Source organism: Hydra vulgaris, chromosome 03 (assembly GCF_038396675.1).
Source record: "Hydra vulgaris chromosome 03, alternate assembly HydraT2T_AEP".
Classification (NCBI taxonomy): domain Eukaryota; kingdom Metazoa; phylum Cnidaria; class Hydrozoa; order Anthoathecata; family Hydridae; genus Hydra; species Hydra vulgaris.
The window spans coordinates 13,950,324-13,975,224 of NC_088922.1; the positions used below are offsets into that span (position 1 = coordinate 13,950,324).

Here is a 24,901-nt window from a genome sequence, read left to right on the forward strand (position 1 = left end):
GTGCACTTTTATTAATCGCCGCTTTTGATATTATTAAAAATATACCACATGATCCCATGCACACTTTGCTAGAAGGGCAAGTACCCCATGAACTATGTCTTCTGCTACGATTACATGTTTGTGAAAAAGCGCATATACTCATTAGTTGCAGTTAATAGTTTTATTATCTTGTTTCCTTTATAGATCATCCAGGTCATATTTTAAAAATCTGGTTAATTGTTAGGGTAAAATATCCGGAGAAAAACCGCAATATATTTTCGTCTTAAATTTGCTTTGAGCTGAGTTATGTCATATTTTTTTCCAATTTTTTTACTATTTTTGTATGAGTGATGAGTGAAAAAACTTGAAAAACGAATATATTACAAATATACCTAAGCTTCTATGTATTACATATATACCTAAGCTTCTATGTATGGAAAACATTTCTAATTTCCGGAAAAAGTAAAAGTTAAGAAAAACATCCGAAAATACAAAAATATCCGGAAAAAGAGAATCCTTGTTTCTTATTCATGCTCTGAAGCTAGAGATAAACCTAATATTTTCCCATCTACCTTTGGTATATCAAAGTTTCAAACATCTGCTCATGCTTTGATTTGAACTTTGCTCGTATCATTAAACTTTTCAGTGGAAATTACAGTTATTCCAACGATCCTCATTAGTTAATTTTCTTGACCTTTTGGAAATTCTTCAACTTACATTGTCACCATACCTAGAGATATTGGTGACAAAGTAAGTACTTTGTCACTAAATGGAGCAAAGTGAAAAAAACTGATTTGGTAATGTTTTTAAAGTTATTTAACGTTTTGGTCCACTAAAAAAATGAAATCTTCATGACTTTCGAAGCAAAACATGATAAAATAAAAAGTGTACGTTGGTATAACTTTAAAAGCATTGCCAAACCAGTTTCTTCGACGGAACACAATTTCAAACTTCTGTGATGATAATGGTCTACTAATGCCTTATCTTTATACGGCAAAGACTCAACATTTTATAAAAAGAATTGTGATTGGTTCAATTGTATACCAAGTTAGTAATATTATTTTAAAAATTAGTGATTTTTATCAACTTTCTAAAATCACTGACCTAAACCTAATTGCGCGAAAGCTTGTATCACGACAATTGACAGCTATATACTTCATAAACTTGCTTTTCATATTAGAAGTACTAATATGGTAAATAAAACACATAATATAACTATTTATATTAAAGTAAGTTTTAAAAAATATTTGTGTTTTGGTCACGTATTCACAAATAAAAAAAGCAACGGTCTCCCCAATAGGGGAGGAGAGAAAGCGCATATATATATATATATATATATATATATATATATATATATATATATATATATATATATATATATATATATATATATATATATATATATATATATATATATATATGCGCTTTCAAACCAACATTCAAAAATACCGCATTAGCACTAAGTTACACCATATTAAATCGCTACTGTAAAATATTAAGTAAAAAACAATATATTTTTATTAATAAATTATTGATAAAAAAACATTTCTCTTGAAAAATGTTTTAAAAGTATCACCTGTATATCTTCTTCAAATAACCTATTATTTATTCCAGAGATGTTAATGGGGTTGGTTAATGCCGTGATAATAGGCTCAGTTAATTCCGTTGATGTTAATCCCGGGATTTTTTTTAGATCTTTTTCGGTTAAATATTTTTAAATTAAATTTCTTCTATTAGGATTTGACTATTTTTATGTTAAAAATTCCTGAATTGTATATTTTTAGGTCGATTGCAACAAAATTCGAACTTTACAATTCGAATTTTTTGCATTTATGTTTTTGAATATATTCGATTGGCTTATTTATAAAAATTCAAAATGGATTGCAATTACATTCTACGACGTTAGTTACTTATGACTATTTTATAGTAATAGTTTTAATTAAAATTGCTGGTCATTTGAACAGTGAGTTTTCTTAAATTATAAACGCTTTTTTACATGGAACATGTAAAAAAAACTAATTATACGGTTTGGAAACATTTCATACGAGAAAAAAAAGGGTAGGCAGCGTTGTGAAAGTATACTGTCTGCAAAAATATTTAAAAAATCAGAGGTGGCTCAACGAAAGGTCTCCATACCTTTCGTCCATAAAATCAATCTTACACCAGCTGCTATTTCAGCAAATACACCAGTTAAACCACTAACAAAAAAAACCAAATCGTTAACCAATTATTTTCCGATAATAAAGCGAGAAGAAAAATCACTTCCTGCAACACTTGCACGATTAACAGCCTTTGATAAGATTTCGTTTAACATTATATACCGTTCTAAAGATACACGTGCAGGTCTTATAGCATAGGATTCAAAATTTTACCCACAACAGTCAATACTGTGTATATTACAGCAAAAAATAAGGAACTTTTTAATTACTAAATTAGCCGGCAAAAAAAAACAACCTAACACTTTCTGTAGCAGAAATACTTTCTACTGCAGAAGAAAATCTTTCTCATGTAGGAGAAAGATTTTCTTTATCTTTTGATGAATGGACATAACTATGCAACCATTGTTACATGAATATTAATTTACATGCACGAATTTGTCAGTTCTGTTGCATTATGCTTAGTTCGTAAAACAAGATCATTTGTATTAAAAAAACTTAAAGATGTTAACAACGTTAAAAGTTAGAAATTGCATTCATTTATCGTTCCTCAAATGCAACAATGGCGTACTGGTAAAAGTGAGATATCTGTATCTGCACAATTGTAGAACTAACGTTCGGTTCGAGTCGAGCAAGTAACACGGTCCGAATAGAGCTAGTAACGTTCGATCCGAATAGAGCTAGTAACAGTTCCAACTTCAATAAAATGTTGCAAATAATTAGTTACTCGAAAGACAAGACGCTTCAAATTCAGCTACATCATTATCAGCTTATGAGTCTGAATATGATGTAACGGGGTCGGTTTTTCGACTTACCTGTTCCCTCAGATAGCTAGAGTTTTTTAAAATAATAAAAAATTAATTAAAATTTTCTAGCAAATTTAATTCAGTTTTTTCGCGTTAAGGTTTAAACATCACTTTTTTTCATTTTTTACGACTTAAAAAATAAATTCGTAATCCAAAAGAAACTAGAAATTTCTACAAACGCGGGAAAAATTTGTTAAAGAAAAATTGTAAACAAAGCGAATACTTATATTTAAATATAATATAAATAAAATAAAAAATAATATAAAAAAAAATATATAATATACGGCTAAATAATATAAAAAATATTTTAAAAGTGCTGTTGGTAAAGTTTGAAATAAATGGGTCCAAAAACTAGACAAACCGCTAAAAAACTCATTGGAGGTTCAAAAAGTGGTTTTCCGATGAGCGACTTACCAACTTATAGAGATATTTATAGACTTTTATTTCGCACAACCAGAGTTAAAAAATAAATCAAACATAATTGATAAAACCCAATAAGAACTTGTGAAAATTTGGTTAAATGTAAATCCGAAGTTGCCCTTGATAAAAAGTCAATTTATTTAAAATTGGTGAAAACATTTAACACAATGAAACATATTAATGGAAAAAAGTGCAAAAAAGGACCAAAAAATGCAGGATATAATGTATTGCAGGTGCGGACATAAACCCCGTCAAGTGCTGCAAGTGACGAGGTAAAAAAATAAAAATAAATATAAGTATTATGACGTCTAACGCCCGCCTAATATTAATTGCCGATCTATATATTTTTGTTAGAAAAATATAATTAGAAAAAGTTTACAGTGAAAACTATGCTTTGCAGACGTTTGAAAAAGTGTTTTATAAAAATTGCTAATGTAAACTATACTTTGCAAGATATTAGAAAATTATTTATAAAACTTGCTAATGTAAACTATACTTTGCAGGATATGAGAAAATTATTTTATAAAACTTGCTAATGTAAACTCTACTTTGCAGGATATGAGAAAATTGGATAAGTTCATTAGTTTACGCTATTAAAAGTAGCAATCTGATTCGTTTAAAAAACAAACATGTTTTGTGTAAACTATCCTTTGCAGCATTTGTAGCAGTAATTTGATTGGTTGCAAAGATCGATAAACAACTCAAAATAACTCAGGAACTCAAAGAACTCCGTTCCATAAAGAAAGTATTTCCTTAAATTTTTAACGTTTAAGCATGGCTTACAACTTGATTGATGATGTACTTAAAGATTTAAAACCGATAATCTTGTTGATTTAAATACATTTTATGAAACTTTATTGGATACATTTATTTACAACAATAACAAAAGGGTTAGTAACCTAGGTCTTTTAAGTCGATATATTGACGGCACAATAAGAAGAAATATATGTGCCGAAGTTTGTATCCCTTCTTACTTAAAAGACAATAAAATGCATTGTATTGCTCTAAGGTAAGTCACTTTACCTTTTTTTTCAAAAATAATTATCTTATTGTATTTTATTACAATTAGTTAATGTTTTAACACAAAATTTAATACTTTTTTGAAAAAATACTTATTGTTAATACCGTGTTAATCTAATCTATAACAAATTACACTCGTTGACTAATCAACATTTAATAAGTGTCAACACCGTCAAATGATTTTGAAATGTATGTATATAATATGTTCATGATGTATATATTATATTCCTACATGTCAAAATCATTAGTTTGTTTGTCTGAATTCTTGACTATTAATTTGATTTATGAATTTGTTCAAAAAGCAAAGATTTTTTACTCAATTTTAAATTTATTGATAAAAGAAGTTTAGCTCTTAAAAACATGAAGGAAATATATACTTTTTTTCTTAAGGTCCGAAGCATCTGGAAGCTGTATGTACAGCTCTGCATCATTATTTTTTGTTGCTGACAATACACTGATAAATGTGTTATGAGTTTTAACGTCCCTTGAAATTTATATACATGCTGATTATTACTGTAAGCATCCTTTACTTTCAAAAATATTTTCTGATTATAGTTCTCATTTAATTAATCTCAAAAGTTTGTTGTGTATGTCAGTATCTCATTCTGCATTAGATTCTGGCTTCGAAAATAATAATATTATTAAAGCTGAAGCAATTGCAAACTGTGAGAGCACAGAAAAATGGGCTGGTTTTTTAAGTTTGTTAGGTTTATCATTGGTTCTTTCTTGTAATATTGTGTCCAGTTACCCAAATTTCGTTGTTGAAAAGTATAAAATATTTTTTAACCAAGAGATCTCAACACGTACTCCCATTAAATGTTGTTCTTCATTTTATATTTTGTTTTGTTATGATGGGAATTTTCAGTCAGGTACATTTCAGCATAATCACTATGTCCCACTAATTTTTATTCCTAAAAATCGTAAACTTTCCCGTAAATCAAAAACAATAATTTCGAAAAAGTTGCTGCCAGTCTTGTCACCTAATAAATTTATAGATACAAAACAGACCACCATTGATCAAGTTGCTACAATTGTACCCAGCACAGAAGCCAAAAATCCAAATAAAAAGCCTTACTCTATCCTTACATTCTTTCATAAAACAAACCCTGACTTAGAACCTACTAGTGCAGTCTTACAAAATACATCTTGTATTCTTAAAATCAAATAGATTTTCTTCTCAATTAGCAATGTCTTCTTCTCAATCGACAACATCTTCTCAATCGACAACATCTTCTCAATCATAAACATTAAATAAAGATGTTTCTTCTCACTCAAAAACATCTTAAAGATTTTGTAAAAACATCAAAATCTATTTTTTACAGAATCTTCAAGCATCAGGAAAGTACCTAATTTTTATAATAAAAATATTGAATGCCCTTCGAACATTATTTTACCACCTAAAGAAGTACTAAATGCTCTCCAGTCTTTTGAGCAAAATGATGTTGCTTTCTTTAGAGAAAAGGTTGAATTTTTAACAGACCATGAAATTTTTTTATTAACTAAAAATATGTTTATTCCTAATGAAGATTACATTTTTCCCAAAAGGTTGTGGTCGTCAGTTTAGATATCTTTGGTTGAAAGAGTTTTCTTGGCTGAGATATTCTAAAAGTACTGATGGTGCATTTTGTTTATCTTGTGTATTATATAGCAATAAATTCAAACTAAGATCACGTAAGTTAACACATTTGTATTTGGAGCCTTTCAATAAATGGTCTGATGGTATTAGATCATTTTCAAATCATGAGTCAACTAAAAATGGTTTACATGCATTTACTATGCCTGTTTTTAATATTTTTTTGAGTCATTCCTCAGGCATAAGTCAACCAATAAATGTCATCATTGATACTAATGTAAAAGAAAAAATAATAAAAAATCGCTAAATACTTCGTCCTATTGTTGATGCTACAATTTTTTACGGTCAAACCAATACACCTTTGAGAGGCCACAGATATGATTCACAATATCTTCCAGAAGCTGGAGAATATTCGAAATGTGAAACTGGTCGTTTTAAAAAACTTCTAAATTTTGCTGTACGCAATGGAAATGATGTTTTAGGCTCTCATCTTTATAACTGTTCAAAGATCGCCTCCTACATTTTGAAGACTTCACAAAATGAAATTATTAATTGCTGTGGTGAAGAAATTAGTGAACTTATACTATCTGAAGTTCGCAAAAATGTTTTTTTTTTCAATAATTGCAGATGAAGCCTGTGACGCATCTACTAAAGAGCAAATGTCATTAGTTTTACGATTTTTTGATAGTGATTTCAATATCAGAGAAGACTTTATTCAATTTATTCATTGCAGTAAAGGAGTTAAAGGAACAGATTTGTTTAATGTTCTTTTAAATTGTGTAAGCAACTTAAATCTAGATATACAAACTGTAGGGGTCAGGGATATGATGGAGCCAGTTCTGTCTCTGGGTATATAAATAGTCTTTCTGCTCAGGTTCTCAATATAAATTCAAAGGCTTTGTATACACATTGTCATAGCCATCGACTGAACTTTTTAGTTAGAAATGATATAGATAGTTTTCATAATAACTGCTATGAAGCAGCATGTTTGTCAATCGTGTAATGTCCAAGTAGTTTCAGAGGTTTTTAATAAAGTTCGCGAACTTTCTTATTTTTTTAATTATTCTGAAAATAGACAAAAGTTTTTAGAAGCTAGCATTTTAGAGCGTGAACCTCAAACGCATAAAAAAAAAATTAAAAGATATCTGTAGAACTAGATTGATTGAGCGTATAGATGGTTTAAACACTTTTCTTGAGCATTATTTATCTATTTTCCATGCTTTATGTATCATGGCTTCCCCTGAGAGTTCTGTTAACAAAGATACACAAAACAAATCTTCTACTTTTTTAAATTCCATTGGCACTTTTCAATTCGTCTTTACTTTAGTTGTGACAACACCGTGTCTTTGATTTTACTTTACCAGTTACTCGGTGGCTGCTGTCAAAAACTATTGATATCTTAGACAGTTTGCGCCTTATTACAGCTCTTAAAAATACATTTATTTCCATCGGAAATGATATAGATAGTTTTCATAATAACTGCTATGAAGCAGCATGTTTGCTTTCAAGTAAAGCTGAAATTTTGTTTTGAAACTAAGAACCGGTTCTTTTCAAAAAAATCGTTCTAATGTTCCATCAGAGTCTTTTTCAGAATACTTTAAAAGAGCTTTTACTATCCCTCTTATAGATCATGTATCTACATCTATATCTGCAAGATCTACATCTATATCTACAAAATCAGAAACTGTAGCTGCATATAAAGGGTTATCAATTATTCCATTTAATATTATTTCTTTTCTTAAAAGACCCAAAGCCCAATTGTGTTGGAGGAAGCAGTTTCAAACATTCTGTGATTTTTACATAGATGATTTCCCTTATATCAGTGCCTTGAACGGGGAACTAGTTCTTTGGGAAAAATAATAGGAAAGTTTTATCTGGGACTATTCCTGACAATATATCTTTAACTCTTAAATCGATATCATTTCCTGGATTTGAAAATATTAAGATAGCTTTAAGGATACTTGGGACACTTCCAGTTACTTCATGTGAGTTTGAGAGGAGTTTTTCTGTTATGCGTCGGTTAAAAGACTATATGAGAACAACATGTCAGAAGATCGACTTAACGGTTTGGCATTAATGTATATCCATCAAGAAATTATTCCTTGTATTGATAATGTTATCAATAGATTTTCTATAAAAAATAGACGACTTGATTTCAATGATTAGTGTCTATACTGTTTATTCTAATACAGACCAACAACTTTAGAAATTTTTGTCTATTATCTCCTCTCTTCATATAACAGCTAACAAATAGGCATGGAAACCCCTGGAAAGACCAAGACTTCAATGGAGTCCTTAAGAGGACGGTTTAAATGCAACCCCATACTTTTGTTTGGGATTAGCTATATGATTAGTAGTCATAGTTCAGGCAAGCATTAACCATCTCTTTTGACAATCTCTTTATATCATTTTCTAACTTAGCGACAAAATAAAAACTTTAAAAAATTATTTCCAATAAATTTTCTCTCAATCAACCTAATAATATTCATAAGTTTTTGTGCCATTTAAATCAGTTTTTTACTGTAGTTGCCAAAACCATTAGCCAAAAAGATTTCTTTTTATTTGATCAAAAATGATCTTCTTTCTTGTTGTTAAGGCTTAACTTGGTATGTCTTTTTTTTTTAATCTTGTTATATAAGAATATATATACGATGTATATAAATCCATTTGTATTTTTGTCTTTCTCTTTTCAGTGCTAAATTTTTCTTTCTCCGATTGTCCATGTCCGGAATAAATATATTCTTAGACATGCTGATGAGCCCTGATATTGGGCGAAACAATAATTTGTTGGTTTATATATTTATTATATATTTATATATAAAAAAAGTTTTAAAATAAAACTAAGATATGGGCTTCTCAATGAAATCGCAAAAAGAAAATCCCTTTATATCCTTTACCCTAAAGGCAGGAGAATTTAGGGGATAAATAGGGGGCAGGCTATGGGAGTGATGGCCCCCCTTAAATATAAACGTAAGTAAATTTGGTATGCTGTTTAAAAGTGACATAAAATTGTGTAGTCTAAATTTTTTTTTTGGGCTTGCCTGCTTAAAAATCGTTAAACCTGTAAATCTGTAAACCTGTTAAACCTGTATATCGCCCCCTTTAATCGTCTAGATCGAACGAAAAGAAAAAATTGCCCACCCCATTTACTACATGGTCGGGATCCGCCCTTACTCATCCCCCCCCCCCATTTTTTCTATTTGCTTAGTAGGCGTAGTTGCGTCACTTAAAACATGGCGTAAGGCGCATTTTTTGACAGGGGAAATTAAAAACCTGCGTCCGCCCCTGATGTATTGGAAAATCTATATGATATATCTGCCTGTAGATGTAATTTAGATAAAGTTCCCCTGTTACGATGAAAGGGTAAAATACAAAAATCTACCCTGCAATAATAAACATTTTGTATGTGTTTGTCCACCTTGTCCAGAGTACTAGGTTAGCTAAGAATTTAATTTCGTCTTGAGCGTTTTTTTGAACTTGCTTAAAAAGAAACAGATAAACAAGTAGATAAACTCACAAAAGTTTATCTACTTGTTTATCTGTTTCTTTTTAAGTTTAAATTTTTGATATTTCTTTATAATTTGCTTAGATTCCGCTTGAGGAACGCGAATATATTAAAGACCAAAGATCAAGAATTGGCACGAGAGGAAACATACAGTTAGGATTAAAAGATTGGAGCACTGTAAAAAAAGAAAAAAGAAGATTAGGAAAGTGTCCAAATGTTAAAGTACTTTCATCTGATAATGGCGAGTCATCTTCTTTTGATATAAAATTGGAGTCTGAGACAGTAAGAATAAGTTTATATATGTTTATATATGTGTGTGTGCGTGTGCACACACAAATGAGTGCTTTAATATATAAAAATATTTTATTTTAGGATTCATCATCAGATTCAGGATATATGGAGTCAATTTTATTTTAACATACAATTTAAGAAAGCTGGATAACTTTGCTATAGAGTGAAGTAAGTTTTAGGTGAAGTAGATGTTCACTACTACATAATACAAAGTTATTTTATTCATTTAGTTGTTAAGGTTAAAATTACTAATCAAAATAACTACTTTCAAAATAAAAAGTTTTGTTAAGAATTTTTTACATGAAAAATACAATGAAAAGACTAAACTGTTTTTTTATGGATGTGTTAGCAACTTATATTTGGTTATAATCTACTCTATTAATGTAAGTGTTTTTGCATTCAATTGTTTATTTTATTGTAAAATTTTAGGTATGCGATATCGAGTGAATCTGCAGCAGCTCTTGGTAATGGTCTTTTAAAAGATCTTGAAGTTTTACTAAAACTGATAAAACTGATGTTTTAAATAAAAGTAAAATGGATCGAGCTGAACACGATATTTTAGTCCAAAATTTTTCATGTATTGGATGTGATAGTAAAGATGATAAAGGTAGCCTAGTTTATAGAAGCGTATGTTACCAGATCAGCAAAAAAAAAACAGATTAACTGAAAAGGCTTATCGTCTAAGTTTTATTCTAGAGTCAGGAGATATGAAAGGTAGATATCTGACACACAAAGATATTTTAAATGCAACAGGAGAAAATTTAGCACAGTCTGCTTTTGAAGTATTAACACAATACAACAGAGTTGATTCATTGTTAGGAATTGCTTTTGACAATACAAACGTCAACACTGGGTATAAAACTGGCCTTTGAGCGAGCCTTGAAAGAAAACTTGGCGGAACAATTCATAAAATTGGTTGCGCACTTCATAGCAATGAGTTACCTTAGTGCCAAATTAAAGAACAGCTAGATAGTGGTACAAACACTCCGCAAACATTTTTTAGTGAAATTGGAAAAGATGCAACACAAGACCTTTATCATAAACCCATTGCCAAATTCGAACCTGCCTTAACTTCTTTAGTGATTCCAGAAAAGAGTGTTATCAATGACTTAAGTTCTGATCAAAGGTTATTGCTATTGTGGTATAAGTTCAGGTAATAATTTAAAAATATATAAAACATAAAATTAATCTGCAACTTAACTACAGACGTTTACTCTTATTTATTGTTAAAATATTATTGTTAAAAAAGAACAAAAATCTCTTCTAATTTAGATGTTGTAAATCCAATTTATGGTTATTATAAAGTTGGTCCAGTTATTCATGCTCGGTAGCTGACATTAGCAATGCGAATTTTAGTTTCGTATTCAAGAACAGAGCAACATACTCCTATACATAAAGGGATAGTAAATCATATACAGATCAAATATGGTCCAACATGGTTTGCTATTAAGAAATCAAAGAACTTTACTGAAGGGCCAAAAATTTTATACATATATTAAAAAATATAAAAAAATTTAGCCAAACTATACAACACATTTTACTACCTTTTGTTTTGAGAAAAGCGTATTGACTTCTCCCAGAAATCTTTTTTTTATCCCTTTTTGTTGATAATATAAAAGAAATACGAAATAGAGTAGTTTTGCTGATTTTAAAATGTCGAGACATTCCTTCGGCTGCCACAGTTAATAAAATATATGGTGGCAGAAGAATTAACAAAATCCCAAATATTAAAAATCTTAAAATTGAGTGTGATACATGGACTGATCTGGTTTCTGATGATGAACTGATCTATGAACCTCCTGGTACTAAGAACCTGACTTATCAAGAACTACAAAATTCAATTAAATGTAAATCAGATCCTTGTGAGTTTGGATGGGACTTTCCGTTACACAGTCAGTCTTTTAAGCGTGTTGTAAAGCTTGTTTCTGAAGTTTCAAAAAAAGCCTATTCTTTACAGAATAGACATTGTTTAGCAGTAGGAAAACAAAAAAGCCGAATATCAAGAAAAAAGTTTTATTCGAAAAAGATTATGATATATATTATTGATTGTTTATAACTTTCTCAACACTCTTATGTTTCATCTATAGTATTATAACAAATTGTATTAATTAAAAAATATTTATTTTCTAAGTTTGAAGTCGCTTACTGAAAGATATTTAAAATATTTTTTAGTTAACTGTTGTTGAAATATACCTATGAATAAGCTAAGGCCGAGCTCTACTTGAATATTCTGATAATATTTTGAAAACAAGTATTACTTTTAGCCTAAAAACATATACTTTTGGTTAGCTGTAACGCAGCATAATAAACGCTGAGTGGTAAATTAATTTTTATTATAACTTATTTAAATAAAAAAATAATCCATCTCTGTTTCTTATTCTTCGAGTATTTAACAAAATCAAAAAAATTTCAATTTATTTACTTTTAAAACTGTTGAGAATGAAACGCGCAGCTGCGTTTTTTGCTACTTTTTTTAACAAACTCATGCGATCCTGTAAAATACAACCTTAACTTGTATATTCAACTGTTATATTCATAACTAAAAACAGTATTTTAAAGATAGTAATAGAATAGGCAAAGGGTGTAAAGTAAAATCAGAAATGTTATCATTTCAGAAAAAATTGAAGAATTATGTAACAACGTATGGTTTGTAGTTTTCAAGTGTAAAACTAGTGGTAACTGGAAATTTTTGGTAATGATTTGCTTATTTGTAACGACACAGCAACATTTGTACTGTAAATTAAGGCAAGAGATGTAAAAAATTGGAAAATATAAAGTTACTATTTTCGTATTACACCCCCCAATTGTTGCATAAATTTTTAGCAAATTTGACGTTTTTACTGAATTTCTCTAATGATTTGCGAAAAATGTGGCTTGATTAGAAAAAAAAAAAAAGGAAAATTGTTCCGAATTCCTGACAATATTTCCCAGCTATCTGAGGGTACAGCAAGTTAAAATTTCAAAAAAAGGACATAATCGACCTCCGTTAATATGAAGTTGAACTTTCGATTTCGATTGAGGCACCACTCGAATTTGTTTTTGATTCTTTTAACTCATCTGAATCTATTTCTTTTTCTCATTGAAAATGCAGGAACGCGTGGTAATTTTTTGCAAAGAGCGTTTAATTTTGTTATGACTATTAACCCTACTAGTGTAGAATCTGAACGTGCTTTTTTCTGCGGCCGGTCTTTTTGCAACTAAAGTGGACAATGAAAATATATCACGGGGTTACAAACCCAAGATGTTATGCATTCTGTTTCCATTTTTCATCTCTATTGAACTTTTTATACGACACTCGTGTCGCTTCCGAACTACATTGGAAACACGCTTTACAACTCCACCCTGAAAAACAAAATTAACCAATAAAATAATATCTAGTATTGAGTAACACATGGATGGGTTACACAAAACATGTATAAAACACATGAATATTTTAAAAATCTAAATCTATTTGTTTTGAATTTAATTTTACCTATATTGACTAATTATCTGTAACTTAAGTTCTGCTTAATTTAACAACGTATGTAAATAATATTGAGCTCTACTGATTGCTTTTCTTAATTTAATTTTGCGTGAAATATTTTGCTGATTTTTAACTGAAAATTTAAAAAGTGATGTAATTCAAACTTACTGAACCCTCTTCTCCGAAAGTTCAGTTTGGATATGACTGTTACAAAAGGACATTAACACAATGATAGCACTTTTTCTTGAGTGAACGCGTTCCCTCGGAAAGACACGCTTCGAGATGTGTGTCAATTCACTACAGATATTCTTTAAAGTGTGATTACGGAAAGGACCCAGACCATTTAAATAACTGCTGCATTCCATTGAAAAGATAAGTAAACTAATATCAAAAAATTATATATTTATAAATAAAAATAATATACATTCTATTGTTTAGATAACTTTAGCAATTAAACATTCTATATGCATTTATATGCCTATATATAAATGACCAAGGCAGGGCTACTAACATTGTGGCATCTACAGCAAATTTTGTCAATGGTGACGATACTTGGAGATTTTCTAAAGTATAAATAAAACTAATATGAATTTTTAAAACTTGAGCAACCCCCTAACTTAAATGGTACACCCCAAACCCGTGTTAGAAGGGTGATCTTCAAGACACTTTGCACTCGTTACCCGAAACCACTGTCGAAAACCCTAAGAAACCCTGAACACACAACAAAGCAGTAAACCTCACACTGAAAACTAATTTTAGAAACTTTAACAAAAAGTTTTAACAAAAAGTTATTCATATGTGCTACAACTTTTTTAGGTCGCGGACGAACTTGAAAGAATGAAAATAATTACAAAAGAAGCAGCATTAGTTAGGCTATCGAAAGTTGCTCAATGTTGTATCCCTGTATAAATATTCCATCTGCTTTAATACATTTTCATAAGAACACTACTAGAAGAGAGGTGTTGTGTCCAAATGTTATTGCTAGTGTAAGTTTAACAAAAAATTGTTTCTTTATTTTATTTGATAACTTGATGTTTATTTTTCTAATGTTATGGTATTAAGATAGATGAACCTAATTTCACTTTTTAACCAATTTCTAAGCTGAGAAAATATTTCATCTTCTGATGAAATATTTTCTCAGCTTTCTTCAAATGATCTCAGTAAATATAGAGGAGGGAGGGGGGGGGGGAGGAGAAAGGGCTGGAAAGTTTGACACTAATTGATAATGGGGAGGGGGTGTTGCGGCCAAAATGCTGTCAATTTAAGTTACTTTTTGTTTTAATGAGCACATTTTAATCGTATTTACATCTACTAAATGGTATAGAAATGATTTTTGTTTGTTTGTTTGGGAAACTAATATTAAATGGTAGGAATTTGATATTATACTTAATTAAATTATTTGTAACATAATATTATAAATTAATATAATAAGTTTCCCAGAGACATTAAATAAATAAAAACTAATAACGTAAAATAAAATTTTCTATCGTTTTATTAATATCTTACCATATGACTGCGAATCAAATTATGTTAGAAATATTAACTCTTTGTATATATAAATCACAATCGTTATTCGCTCCATAGCGGATTATAAAATGTGGTTCAAAGTAAACTCATAAATTTGTCATTTTTTGAAATTAAATTGTCGTTATTTCAAATACGAAACTCTAATTGCTCTCTAATTGATTGTAAAACGTGATGCAATGCAAATACATAAAGTCTATTGAAAATTCAAAACGCTAACTTCTCCCTAGCGGGTTGAAGAAACTCTTTTAAAAAGCTAGCGCTACCGATGAGCAAAAACATTATTATGATTGTGATGTAAACAATACTATTCAATCAATATCAAAATATGAATAAAACCGCATTACTTAACTTATTGATGGTGTCCTATAGAAATGCTCATCCCGATAAAAAAAAAAGGCTAATATCCAGAAAGAATTCCATAGTATATGGAATTCATTAAAAGATGAGAAACTGGTGCATAAGGATCTTGAATCAAGAGTAATGTATTTAATCAATTTATTTAATGAAAAGGCAGTGAAGTTCAAGAGCAAGCAATTATCATTTTGGGCAAATACTCCAAAACAGTCTGCCCCCACGTATACTCCACCTAAATTTGACAAGAGTTCCTCACAGTTTGTTTAGCCCACCAATGAGCGATCTGTTATTGATGATCAACAAAGTGCATTAACTTTGAGTTTGTTGACCACGAAAAATCAAAAAAATACAAGAACAGTGGCTCAAGATCGACTCAATTCTGAGATTGCAGCTTTAAATTGTGAAGTTGCTGGACCAAAGACTAGAAAGAGAAGTGGATTCATTGCTGAAGCTAAAAAGGATGATTTGAAAAAAAAGAAGGAGAAACTAGCTCATTTATGTAAAGAACTGCCAAAAAAAAAATGTATGATCAAGCTTAACAGAAGAAAACTAGAGAACTGAAAAAAGCTAGAATGGAGGAAATCTGCTTGGAGCATCCAGAGGTCAAAGAAAAACTAAAATCAGAAGAAACATGGTCGACCGTCATTAGAAGAAGATCAACTTCTTCTTTTGAAGGCGATTAAGGTTATTGCTCTTCATGGTTTGTACGCTGATGATAGACGTCGGTCAGAGGTTCTTCGGGTAATAATGGCTTAGCTATGTCTGTTAATATTGTATTTGTTAGAATTTTACTCTTAATTAGTACTTGCATTATTGTAAATATCCTTGAAATGTTATCAACTAATTTCAAGATTTGATTTGAATAGAATTTACGAAATAAATCCCGTTTTCTGTAAAAAATTTAATTATATCCAAATATATTTCGTTATTATTTAGTGCATTAAAACTCTCGACGAATTGATATCCGAGATGAACAAATTAGATTTGCAATTAGCAAGAGCGCCCTCTACACTCGTCTACTTCCGAGAAGTTACGGAGCATTAGAAAGGAAAAGGCACGTCAAAACAGTCCCTGTAAGGTTGATCAGTCCTCAGAATGAATCTCATTTAAAACATGTTGACGGACTCTTTTGAAGTTCAACTATAAAATATGTGGAAGAATTTTGTTCTATGTTAGGGCTAGATGAAGTGTGTTTCATTAGCCAAGACGACAAGGCTAGAGTGCCAATTGGAATCACAGCAGCCAAAAAACAGGCGCCATTGATGATGCATTTAAAGTACCGGGTAACTCTCACGGACCACGACTGGGTCGTGTCTGCTAGACACAAGCTTATACCAAAGAATCTGACTCTATTACCAGAGATCCTTAAACTAATATGGTTGAGCCTATCATTGTGTTTAGCGTCGATGGAGGACCCGACGAAAATCCCAGATACCAGAAAGTAATCGAAATCAGAATTCACTATTTGAAGAATAAACTTGACGCTCTTTTCATTATGACGAACGCTCCAGGCCGCAGTGCATTCAACAGAGCTGAGGGACGAATAGCACCTCTAAGTAAAGAATTATCTAGGCTGCTTCTTCCGCACGAACATTACAAAGCTCATCTTGATTCTCAAGGTAATTACATTGACAAAAGTTAATTTGTAAAAATAATAATATAATTTTTTACCTATAATAACCAACATATCTTTTTAAATTAGGCAAGACAATAGATGAAAATTTAGAAAAGCAGAACTTTGATTTTGCTGGATAGGCTATGGCTAATATTTGGTCTGATCTACAAATTGACGGTTATCCAACCATTGCAGAGTATATTGATCCAGACGTTTTCAGATCGGCAATCAACGTTTGATTGCCGATCATCTTCGAAGAAGTCAATATTTTACTCAAATTGTGTCGGACTATTTAAAGCTTTCACTTTATTGTAATTAGAGCAAGATTTCTTCCGCCACCTGTCCCTGTCAACCAAACGAGAGACGGGCTCAAAGCAGTAGATGTCTCAGAAGGAGCAAAAGAATTGTTTCCATCATCCGTCTTTATGCTCATCGCATCAAACATTGAAAGTATTCTTCCACGTACTGCTAAAGGATTTCCAATTTTGCCGTATGATGCGTTTTGTCCATCAATTCAGTATAGCCTAGGTGACGAAATCTGTAAAAATTGCAATACCTACTTTGCTTCTCAAGCTATGTTGAAAAAGCACGCTTTTACCTATTCTTCTGCTATAACACTTCCTCTAATAAAAAGGTCCAACCTGTTCGTATCGCTGCCAAGCGTCAGACAGAAATTTTGGAAGCAACTAAGCAAATAGTATATATAATACTGTTTGTTTAGTTGATTATTTAATGAGATATCGACTATTATATAATATAATTTGAGAAAAAATACTGACATCCTTTATGGATGACCCCTACATGTGCTTCAACTATCGTACTCAAGATCGTTTGTAGGAGTTTTAAGGCTGTTGCAGCATTATGTCTTGCAATTACCATTTGCTTGTACTTATAAGATTTGGCTAAAAAATTGCAGTCATGTGATGAGTGTTGTTGTTTCTTCGTATTTTAAATCTGTTAAACTCTTACCTTAGAATAAAAACTTCAAAACTAAATGTTTATATTTGATGATAGTTTTTAAACAAATAAAATATAACTTTTATTATTTCTTTGTTTTTTTATAAGTAAGTAAAGCGTGCCATTTAATAATTATTTGTCATAGTGCGACATTTCTTATTAAATTAGTCACACGATTGGTAAAATTATGTATGGCGCGAAATTTATGTTTTTTATTTGTCACGGGACATCTAAAATACTATCGTGTCGCGTGTCACCAAACCCGATTTAGCGTGCGACATTTAATTTTTCTAAATGTGACGCGAATTATTTTTTAAAATTAGTATTTTGACGCCATACTTATTTAAAAAATATTATTTTAAATTAGTATTTCACGCCATACTTATTTAAAAAATATTGCGTGACTACTTTTTTTATAAATGTCACACCATACTTAATAGCATAAAATCGTGTGACTACTTTAATTATAAATGTCACGCTAAACTTATTATCTGAAAGTCGCGTGAAAGTTTTAATTCTTAATGTGTGTGTACGGTGTTGTAACCCTCTCCCACAAAAGTTTTTAAGTTATAGTCGGTTTCTAATAGAATATAGCTGGCTAATCGGTGTTTTTGTCACATTTGAGTCGGCTAGTCAGTTATTTGGTTGTTTTTTTATAAAGGAAGCAGTTGGTACTCTTTAAGGATTTATTCCTTTACTTTATTCCTAGAATCACCTGTGGCTAATCTATAATTCTTAAAGCATAAATATATCACATATACAGATACCATTTAGGTAAGGTATCTGCATACGTGTTACAAAAAATGAGAAAAACAATGAGAAAAAGCTTGTTGAGTAATCAAATTATTCGCACAAGTCAGACATTCGCTTCTAATTTTATGATTTCTAACAATAAATCCTGCTATATGTTCAAGTTTACATTCCTTAAGCGATGCATAGATACATAGACAACAATCAACAAGGCTTTTAATATCGTTGAGTATTCACTAAAACTTGTAAAACTATAGCACACTAAAAAATTTATATAGTTAGTATATTCACTAAATATTGTATTTCAAGAGGAAATCTCTTTTTACTCAGCAATATTAAAAAGTTTGATAAAAAAATCTTAATTCAAAAGAAAGACAGTGTCTAAATTTTGATCATTTGGAAAAAGTTTCTTAATTAAAATTTTTAAGGCAGAATTTTTTGATAGGCATATGGCTTGTGCTGGAAACTAGATTTATTGTAAATACGTGTAAATAACATAAATGTAAACTTTTGTCTTGTGTATATGTTAAATTAAATCAAAAAGATTCTCAGGTCTTAATTAAAAGTTACACACATTAAAAAAACTAACGGCATTATAACAGCATTTATGTACGCAGATTAATCTGCGTAAAACAATGACAACATAAAAACAACGAAAACAGCATAAATAACGGCATTAAAGAATGCTTTAATGTCATTATTTATGCCATTATGTTGTATTCACGGATTCGAAACTTTTTTTCGAGATAAAACAGTTTTGGCGTTATAATGATATTATATAGGCTGTACGCACGACCTTAAAATAACAATTCTTTCAAATTTTAAACATTCCTTCGTTGTATCGCAGCAGAACATCTAATATCTTAACGTTAATTTTTACTCTAACTAATTGGGTAAAAGATGAAAAATTCTACAGTATTCTTTTTAGTGATTTCATTTTTACGATGAACCAGCTGGAAAAACTAATTGATGTTAAAGTTAAGGGAGTTTCCAAAAAAATGACATTTAAAGTAGTATACTTTTCAGGTGACCCTTTTTTTGCAAATGGATTTGGAGGTTTTGAAGAAGGTTTTAGTGAAAAGACGTTGCGCAGTTATAGAAGTTGTAATTCAACCAAACAACTTATGAAAAATTTACTAACCATGAAGAATGAATTTTTCGCAATGCTGCTGAACATATGACACATATAACTGAACTAAATGCTAGTTTAAACAATACTGATATATCAAAATGGGTAAATACAATGAGATCGTTTTCAACGGATAATATCAAACATGTAAAAAAACATGATGACATGACATTAATGTCAAAGAACAGATTTCATTTGATCCTATTTGTCTCATTACACTTTAGTTAGAATTATTTTTGTCGTACGCCAATCAAAACAATTTTTTTACTTTACAAGAACTTAATGATTGGCTGCAAGGATTTAACTATGCTAATGGTATTAAAAAGTCTAACATGATACATTAATCATTGTAGATTCAGCAGTGGCCAAACTTTATTTTTTATTATAGAACACTAGAATCAAACAGATGACCCTTTTATTTGCTTGTCAAAACTTATTCAGGTGCTTCAACTGTGATTGTTTCTCTCTGTTGTTTCTCCCCTTTTTTATTTTTATCTGATTTAAAAGTGTTTAATTCAAGATTACTATCGCTCATTTTTTATTTGTATCTTTATAAATTCATTCCATAGTTATACTTCCTGCTCAAGCTGAATAGTTTGAGGCTCTACCGAAAAATAAGTTTTTTTTTTTGTTTTTTTTTTTAAATTTTCCGTTTTTGTTACAATTAAATTCCGTAATATAATACAAGATACTCTTATTCTTTCAAAAATAATCCAGTTATAAATATATATAAAAAAAAAAGACAAAATAATAAGAGATAGTTATACAAAAATATATAAAAACGCGGGAAACTTGCAGAGGACCAGTAAGTCTTATCATCAAGAACCGTTGTACTAGTTATGTTTTTACAATATTAAATTCCTATAATATTGTTAAGAACAAAACTTAATTAACTAAGGTAAATAGTGTTAACACCAAAAACATTCAATGTAAAAAGACAAGAACAAATAAAACAAACAGTCAAAGAAACAAAAACAAAACAAAGAAGTTTAAAAGAAATCATTAATAAGATTTTTATACTTTGAAATACTCTTTTTTATTAGTTTTTGAAAGCAGTTAATATTGTTTACATCTTGTAAATTACTATATTTTGCTAAGATTTTATTCCAGATATGCGGAGCACGATAAGTAATTTTAAATTGTTCTTGTTTAGTTTTGCACAATGGTTCAATTAAGCCTGTTGTGCGTAAAGTATACTTAATGTTAGGTTTTATTTCATAAAGATCATTAAAAATTGAGGGGCATTGTTGAAATTTACTTTTGTACATGAGACATAAAATTTTATAAACGTTTATCTCGTATAACGTTAAGATGTTCATAATTTCGAACAGTGGTTTGCATGTTCGTTTTATTTTTAAAATTTATTATTCTTAAGGCATGTTTTTGTTTTCGATAGAGTGCTTCAAGCTTGCTTTTAGATGTACTACACCACGCAATATTCGCGTAATTCAAGTCACTTTGTATAAAACTGAAATAGATTTGTTTTAGATGATGCTTATTAAGTAAATCCCGTGACTGATATAGAACGCCAATACTTTTTGATATTTTGCTTCCAATATAGGCAATATGTTTACCAAGAAATTTTGTGACTCTTTCGCGACTAACTTCTGTGTTTTCAATAACTAGTTTTGGAAAAGAAATAGGAATTTTTTTTTTTAAAGGGTGGAATAATGAGAACTTTAATTTACTGGAATTAATAGAAAGTTTATTTGCATTGAACAATAGTGAAATTTTATCTAACTCGTTGTTCATTTGTACAAAGAGTTGAGGTATATCTTTTCCTAAAATAAAAAAGTTACTGTCGTCAGCAAACATTACTGTTGATATATTTGTCGCTCTCCAGAGATCATTCACGTATATTAGGAAAAGTATAGGCCCAAGAATAGATCCTTGGGGCACTCCACAAGAAATTAAAGATGAATTTGTTAGTTTTTTATTTCCGTTATATATGGACTGTGTACGTTTACTCAGGTAATCTGCTATCCACCTCAGGGTACGCCTCTTTTGCAAACGGAGTAAATTCTCCATTTGCAAAAGAGTTTTTTATTTCATTAATTAAGTGAAGTATTGCATGTTCAGTTAAAGTGCTTTTCTGGAATCTAAACTGTTTTGAATAAAATAAGTCATTATTTTTCAAAAATGCATATAACCTATTGAACATAATTCGCTCTAAAATCTTAGAATAAATGGAAAGTATAGATATTGGTCTATAGTTTCCGATATCCGTTTTATCGCCTAATTTATATATAGGTTTAACTTTTGCTGATTTAAGTATATCAGGAAAGATACCCTCATTCAGAGAACGTTTACAAATTTTAAATAAAGGCACTTTTAACTCATTAAAACAGATAATGTTGCTGTTTATACCATCAATTCCAGATGACTTATTACGTTTCAAGCTTTTAAAAGCTGTTTCGTATTCTTTAAAGGTTAAATTCTCATTTTTAAATTGATTTTTATTGCACTGAAGGTATTCCTTAAATGATTTATTTACATTTGGAATTTTTGCCGCAAGTTTAGGTCCTATATTCACAAAAAAATTGTTAAATTCATTTGCTATATTGTTTTCATTGTCAATAGTTTTATTTTTAATATGTAAGATTTTCGGAAAAGATTCATTGATTTTCGGTTTTCCAATTATTTCATTTAGTACTTGCCAAGTTTTCCTAGAACTTAGTTGACACTTTTCAAGTTGCTTTTTATAATAGTTTGATTTTGCAGTTCGTTTGACTTTCTCAAATAAAGTCCTATAGTTTTTATATTCTGCCTTGGTCTTTACGCACTTATTTTTTAGATATCTATCGTACAGTCGATGTTTTCGCTTCGAAGCTTTTTTTTAAGCCTTTACTAAACCATGGCGAATTTAAGGTTTTAACTTTAATTTTTACTTCTGTCTCTGGGAAGTGTTTTTCATACAAGTTTGAAAAATTGTGATGGAAGTTATTAAACATGGAATTAGCATCATTGAGTGATTCTAATGGAGACCAGTCTATATTTCCTAGTTTATTTCGAAACGCTAATTGATTGTTTAATGATAGAAGGCGTTTAGTAAATGTGACTTAATTTTGTTTTTGTTTATTTGACGTATTAGCGTATATGAAAATTGGCATGTGATCTAAAATTAGTGTTTTAATTATTCCTTTTTTTAACGAGTTTTCAAATAAAAAGTTAGTTAGTATATTGTCTATTAATGTTGCTGAATTTCTTGTTATTCTTGTTGGTTTGTTTATTAAAAGGATCACACCATATCGAAAAAAATCATTGTAAAAGTTTTGACTTTCTATATCATTGTCATAATTTAGGGCGTTAATATTAAAGTCACCTAATACAAACAGTTTTTTTTTCTAGAGAAACTTTTGAATAATATTCTGGAGATGATTTGAGAAATTTTCTGTGGACGCATTTGGCGGTTTGTAACAACAGGTTACTAAAATATTTTTGGTTTTATCATTAACTATTTCAATCGAAACAAATTCGCCGTTGCATTCAGATATGCACATGTCTTTTCGCATTTTAAACCGCAAGCTATTTTTGACGTAAATAACGATACCGCCACCTCTTTTTTTAGACTTTCTTTGTAAGTGAATTGCGTCATATTCGAGTAAGTCAAACCTACAACTTTCGGTAAATGCATCATCAGTTAGCCAAGTTTCACTTAAACAAATTATATTGAAAATAAAATTGCTTTCCTCTCAGAATATTTTAAAGTTTTGAAAATTTGCTTTAGCGCTTCTTATGTTAAGATGAAGAAGAGATAAGTTCTCAAAAGGTTCAATATCCGATAAATATTGCTTTATTTCGTCCGGAAATAAATACTGTGCTTCCGTATTCATTAATGAATAGTCATCAAATATAATTTTATTAGGATCGTGCTCATCGAGCGTGTTTAAATTACTTAATCTAAAAACATGAAATGAACTATTTTCGAAGTAATTTTCGTTTTCAGTCATATTCGAAACCATTTTTAATTTTTTAATAAATATTATTTAAAATATTTAAAGTTTTTTTTATTATTATTTTTTATTTCTCTCTTCCTTTAGAAAACTTATTTCTTTTATTCGTAAAAATATAAAATAGAGCACTTATGTATATAAAAAGATATACAAATATAAACTATAAAAAGATAGAAGATATTAAGAACATAAATTACTTTTCCTTTTGATTCCAATCCCGAATGATTAATTTATCGTACGATACGTAAGCGAATTTTCCCGCATGTCTTTCCACTTTCATTTTTTCTTTCAACTCCTCTCTTATTAGGGTTGTTTCTGCGCAAAAATCTTCATTAATGTAAATGTTTTTTCCTGTTAATGTTGATGACTTTCTTAAGATAGCAATTTTATCCTTAAAGTCTAATAGCTTTAAGACAATAGTTCTAGGTTTTTTATTGTTTCTCAGTCCAGTGCGATGTGCACGCTCAATTTTTACACTTTTTAGGCCAAGTTGCTCATCAAACAATTTAAGAACCTTCGCTTCACTATCGCACCAGGTTTCATTATCTTCCTCTTTAATACCGTCCACCCTTAGGTTGTTTCTTCTGGACCTGTCCTCCATTTCTCTTAATTTCTTTTTTACATATGTAAATTCACTTTTATTGTTTTTTGTTTCATTATAATTTTTATTTTTTTCCACTGTGTTAACGGCGGTTTTTATCTTCTTCTCAACAAGTTCATCATGATAATTTAAACTCGTTTTTAATTCTTCCACATCTTGATATAGCTTTAATAATATTAACATTGTCGTTCGACATCATTTCCGCTTTATCAAGACGCTGATTTGTTATTTTTAGATTAGCGTTGATTATATTTGCAAAATTTTTTCTTGTTTTTTCAGTATTCCTTCAATTTTGTTCTCAAACTCCTCAAACATATCCTTTATCATTCTTTTAATTTCCACTAATGTAACTGTCATTTTTGTAGATTTGTTGTTTTATTTTTTTATATTATCATTTTTTAATTTAATTTAATTTTTTTTTTTTTTTTTTTACCACGTTGCAAAAACACGTCCGATCGTTACAAAAGCCACAATACCAAAAAAAAAAAAAAAAAAGTGGATGGCTAATGAAAGAAAACACGAGGTTGTGAAGAATTTTCGACACTTCAATTTCAAAAACATCCCAGCCGGCACATTAAGTTGTAAATGCGCATTCAAAACTTGTTTGAATACGCATTTTATCGTCTTAAACACGCATTAGAAATGTGCTTCAGATACATTTAAAAATGAGTATGCAATGCGAATCCTTCCGAGTATCAACCTCGCATTTGAAACTCTTCTAAATACACATAAAACACAGTAATTAGATATTATTCAATGCAGTGTTTTTTTGGTAGTAAATGCGCATTTAAAACTTTTCAGA

At 29.9% G+C, this 24,901-nt stretch overlaps 2 protein-coding genes across 2 annotated transcripts; both read right to left on the reverse strand.

Annotated features, from left to right (window-relative positions):
• Nucleotides 1–21,508: 21,508 nt before the first annotated feature.
• Nucleotides 21,509–23,507, reverse strand: LOC136078485 (uncharacterized). Its single transcript, XM_065794259.1, has 2 exons — nucleotides 23,362–23,507; nucleotides 21,509–22,292 (listed from the first exon to the last, which is right to left on the reverse strand). Exons 1-2 carry the CDS (start codon nucleotides 23,505–23,507, stop codon nucleotides 21,509–21,511), a joined length of 930 nt encoding a protein of 309 aa, XP_065650331.1.
• A 184-nt stretch (nucleotides 23,508–23,691) lies between these two features.
• Nucleotides 23,692–24,282, reverse strand: LOC136078486 (uncharacterized). Its single transcript, XM_065794260.1, has one exon. It carries the CDS (start codon nucleotides 24,280–24,282, stop codon nucleotides 23,692–23,694), a length of 591 nt encoding a protein of 196 aa, XP_065650332.1.
• Nucleotides 24,283–24,901: the final 619 nt, after the last annotated feature.

Excerpts from the sequence above, each read along its gene's own strand:
- LOC136078485 (XM_065794259.1), bottom strand. The coding sequence starts at position 23,507 with ATGGTTTCGAATATGACTGAAAACGAAAATTACTTCGAAAATAGTTCA. Across the intron at positions 22,293-23,361 it reads TTAATGAATACGGAAGCACA|GACTTTATTTGAGAAAGTCA; the intron begins GTATTTATTTCC and ends TAAAAACTATAG.
- LOC136078486 (XM_065794260.1), bottom strand. The coding sequence starts at position 24,282 with ATGTTAATATTATTAAAGCTATATCAAGATGTGGAAGAATTAAAAACG.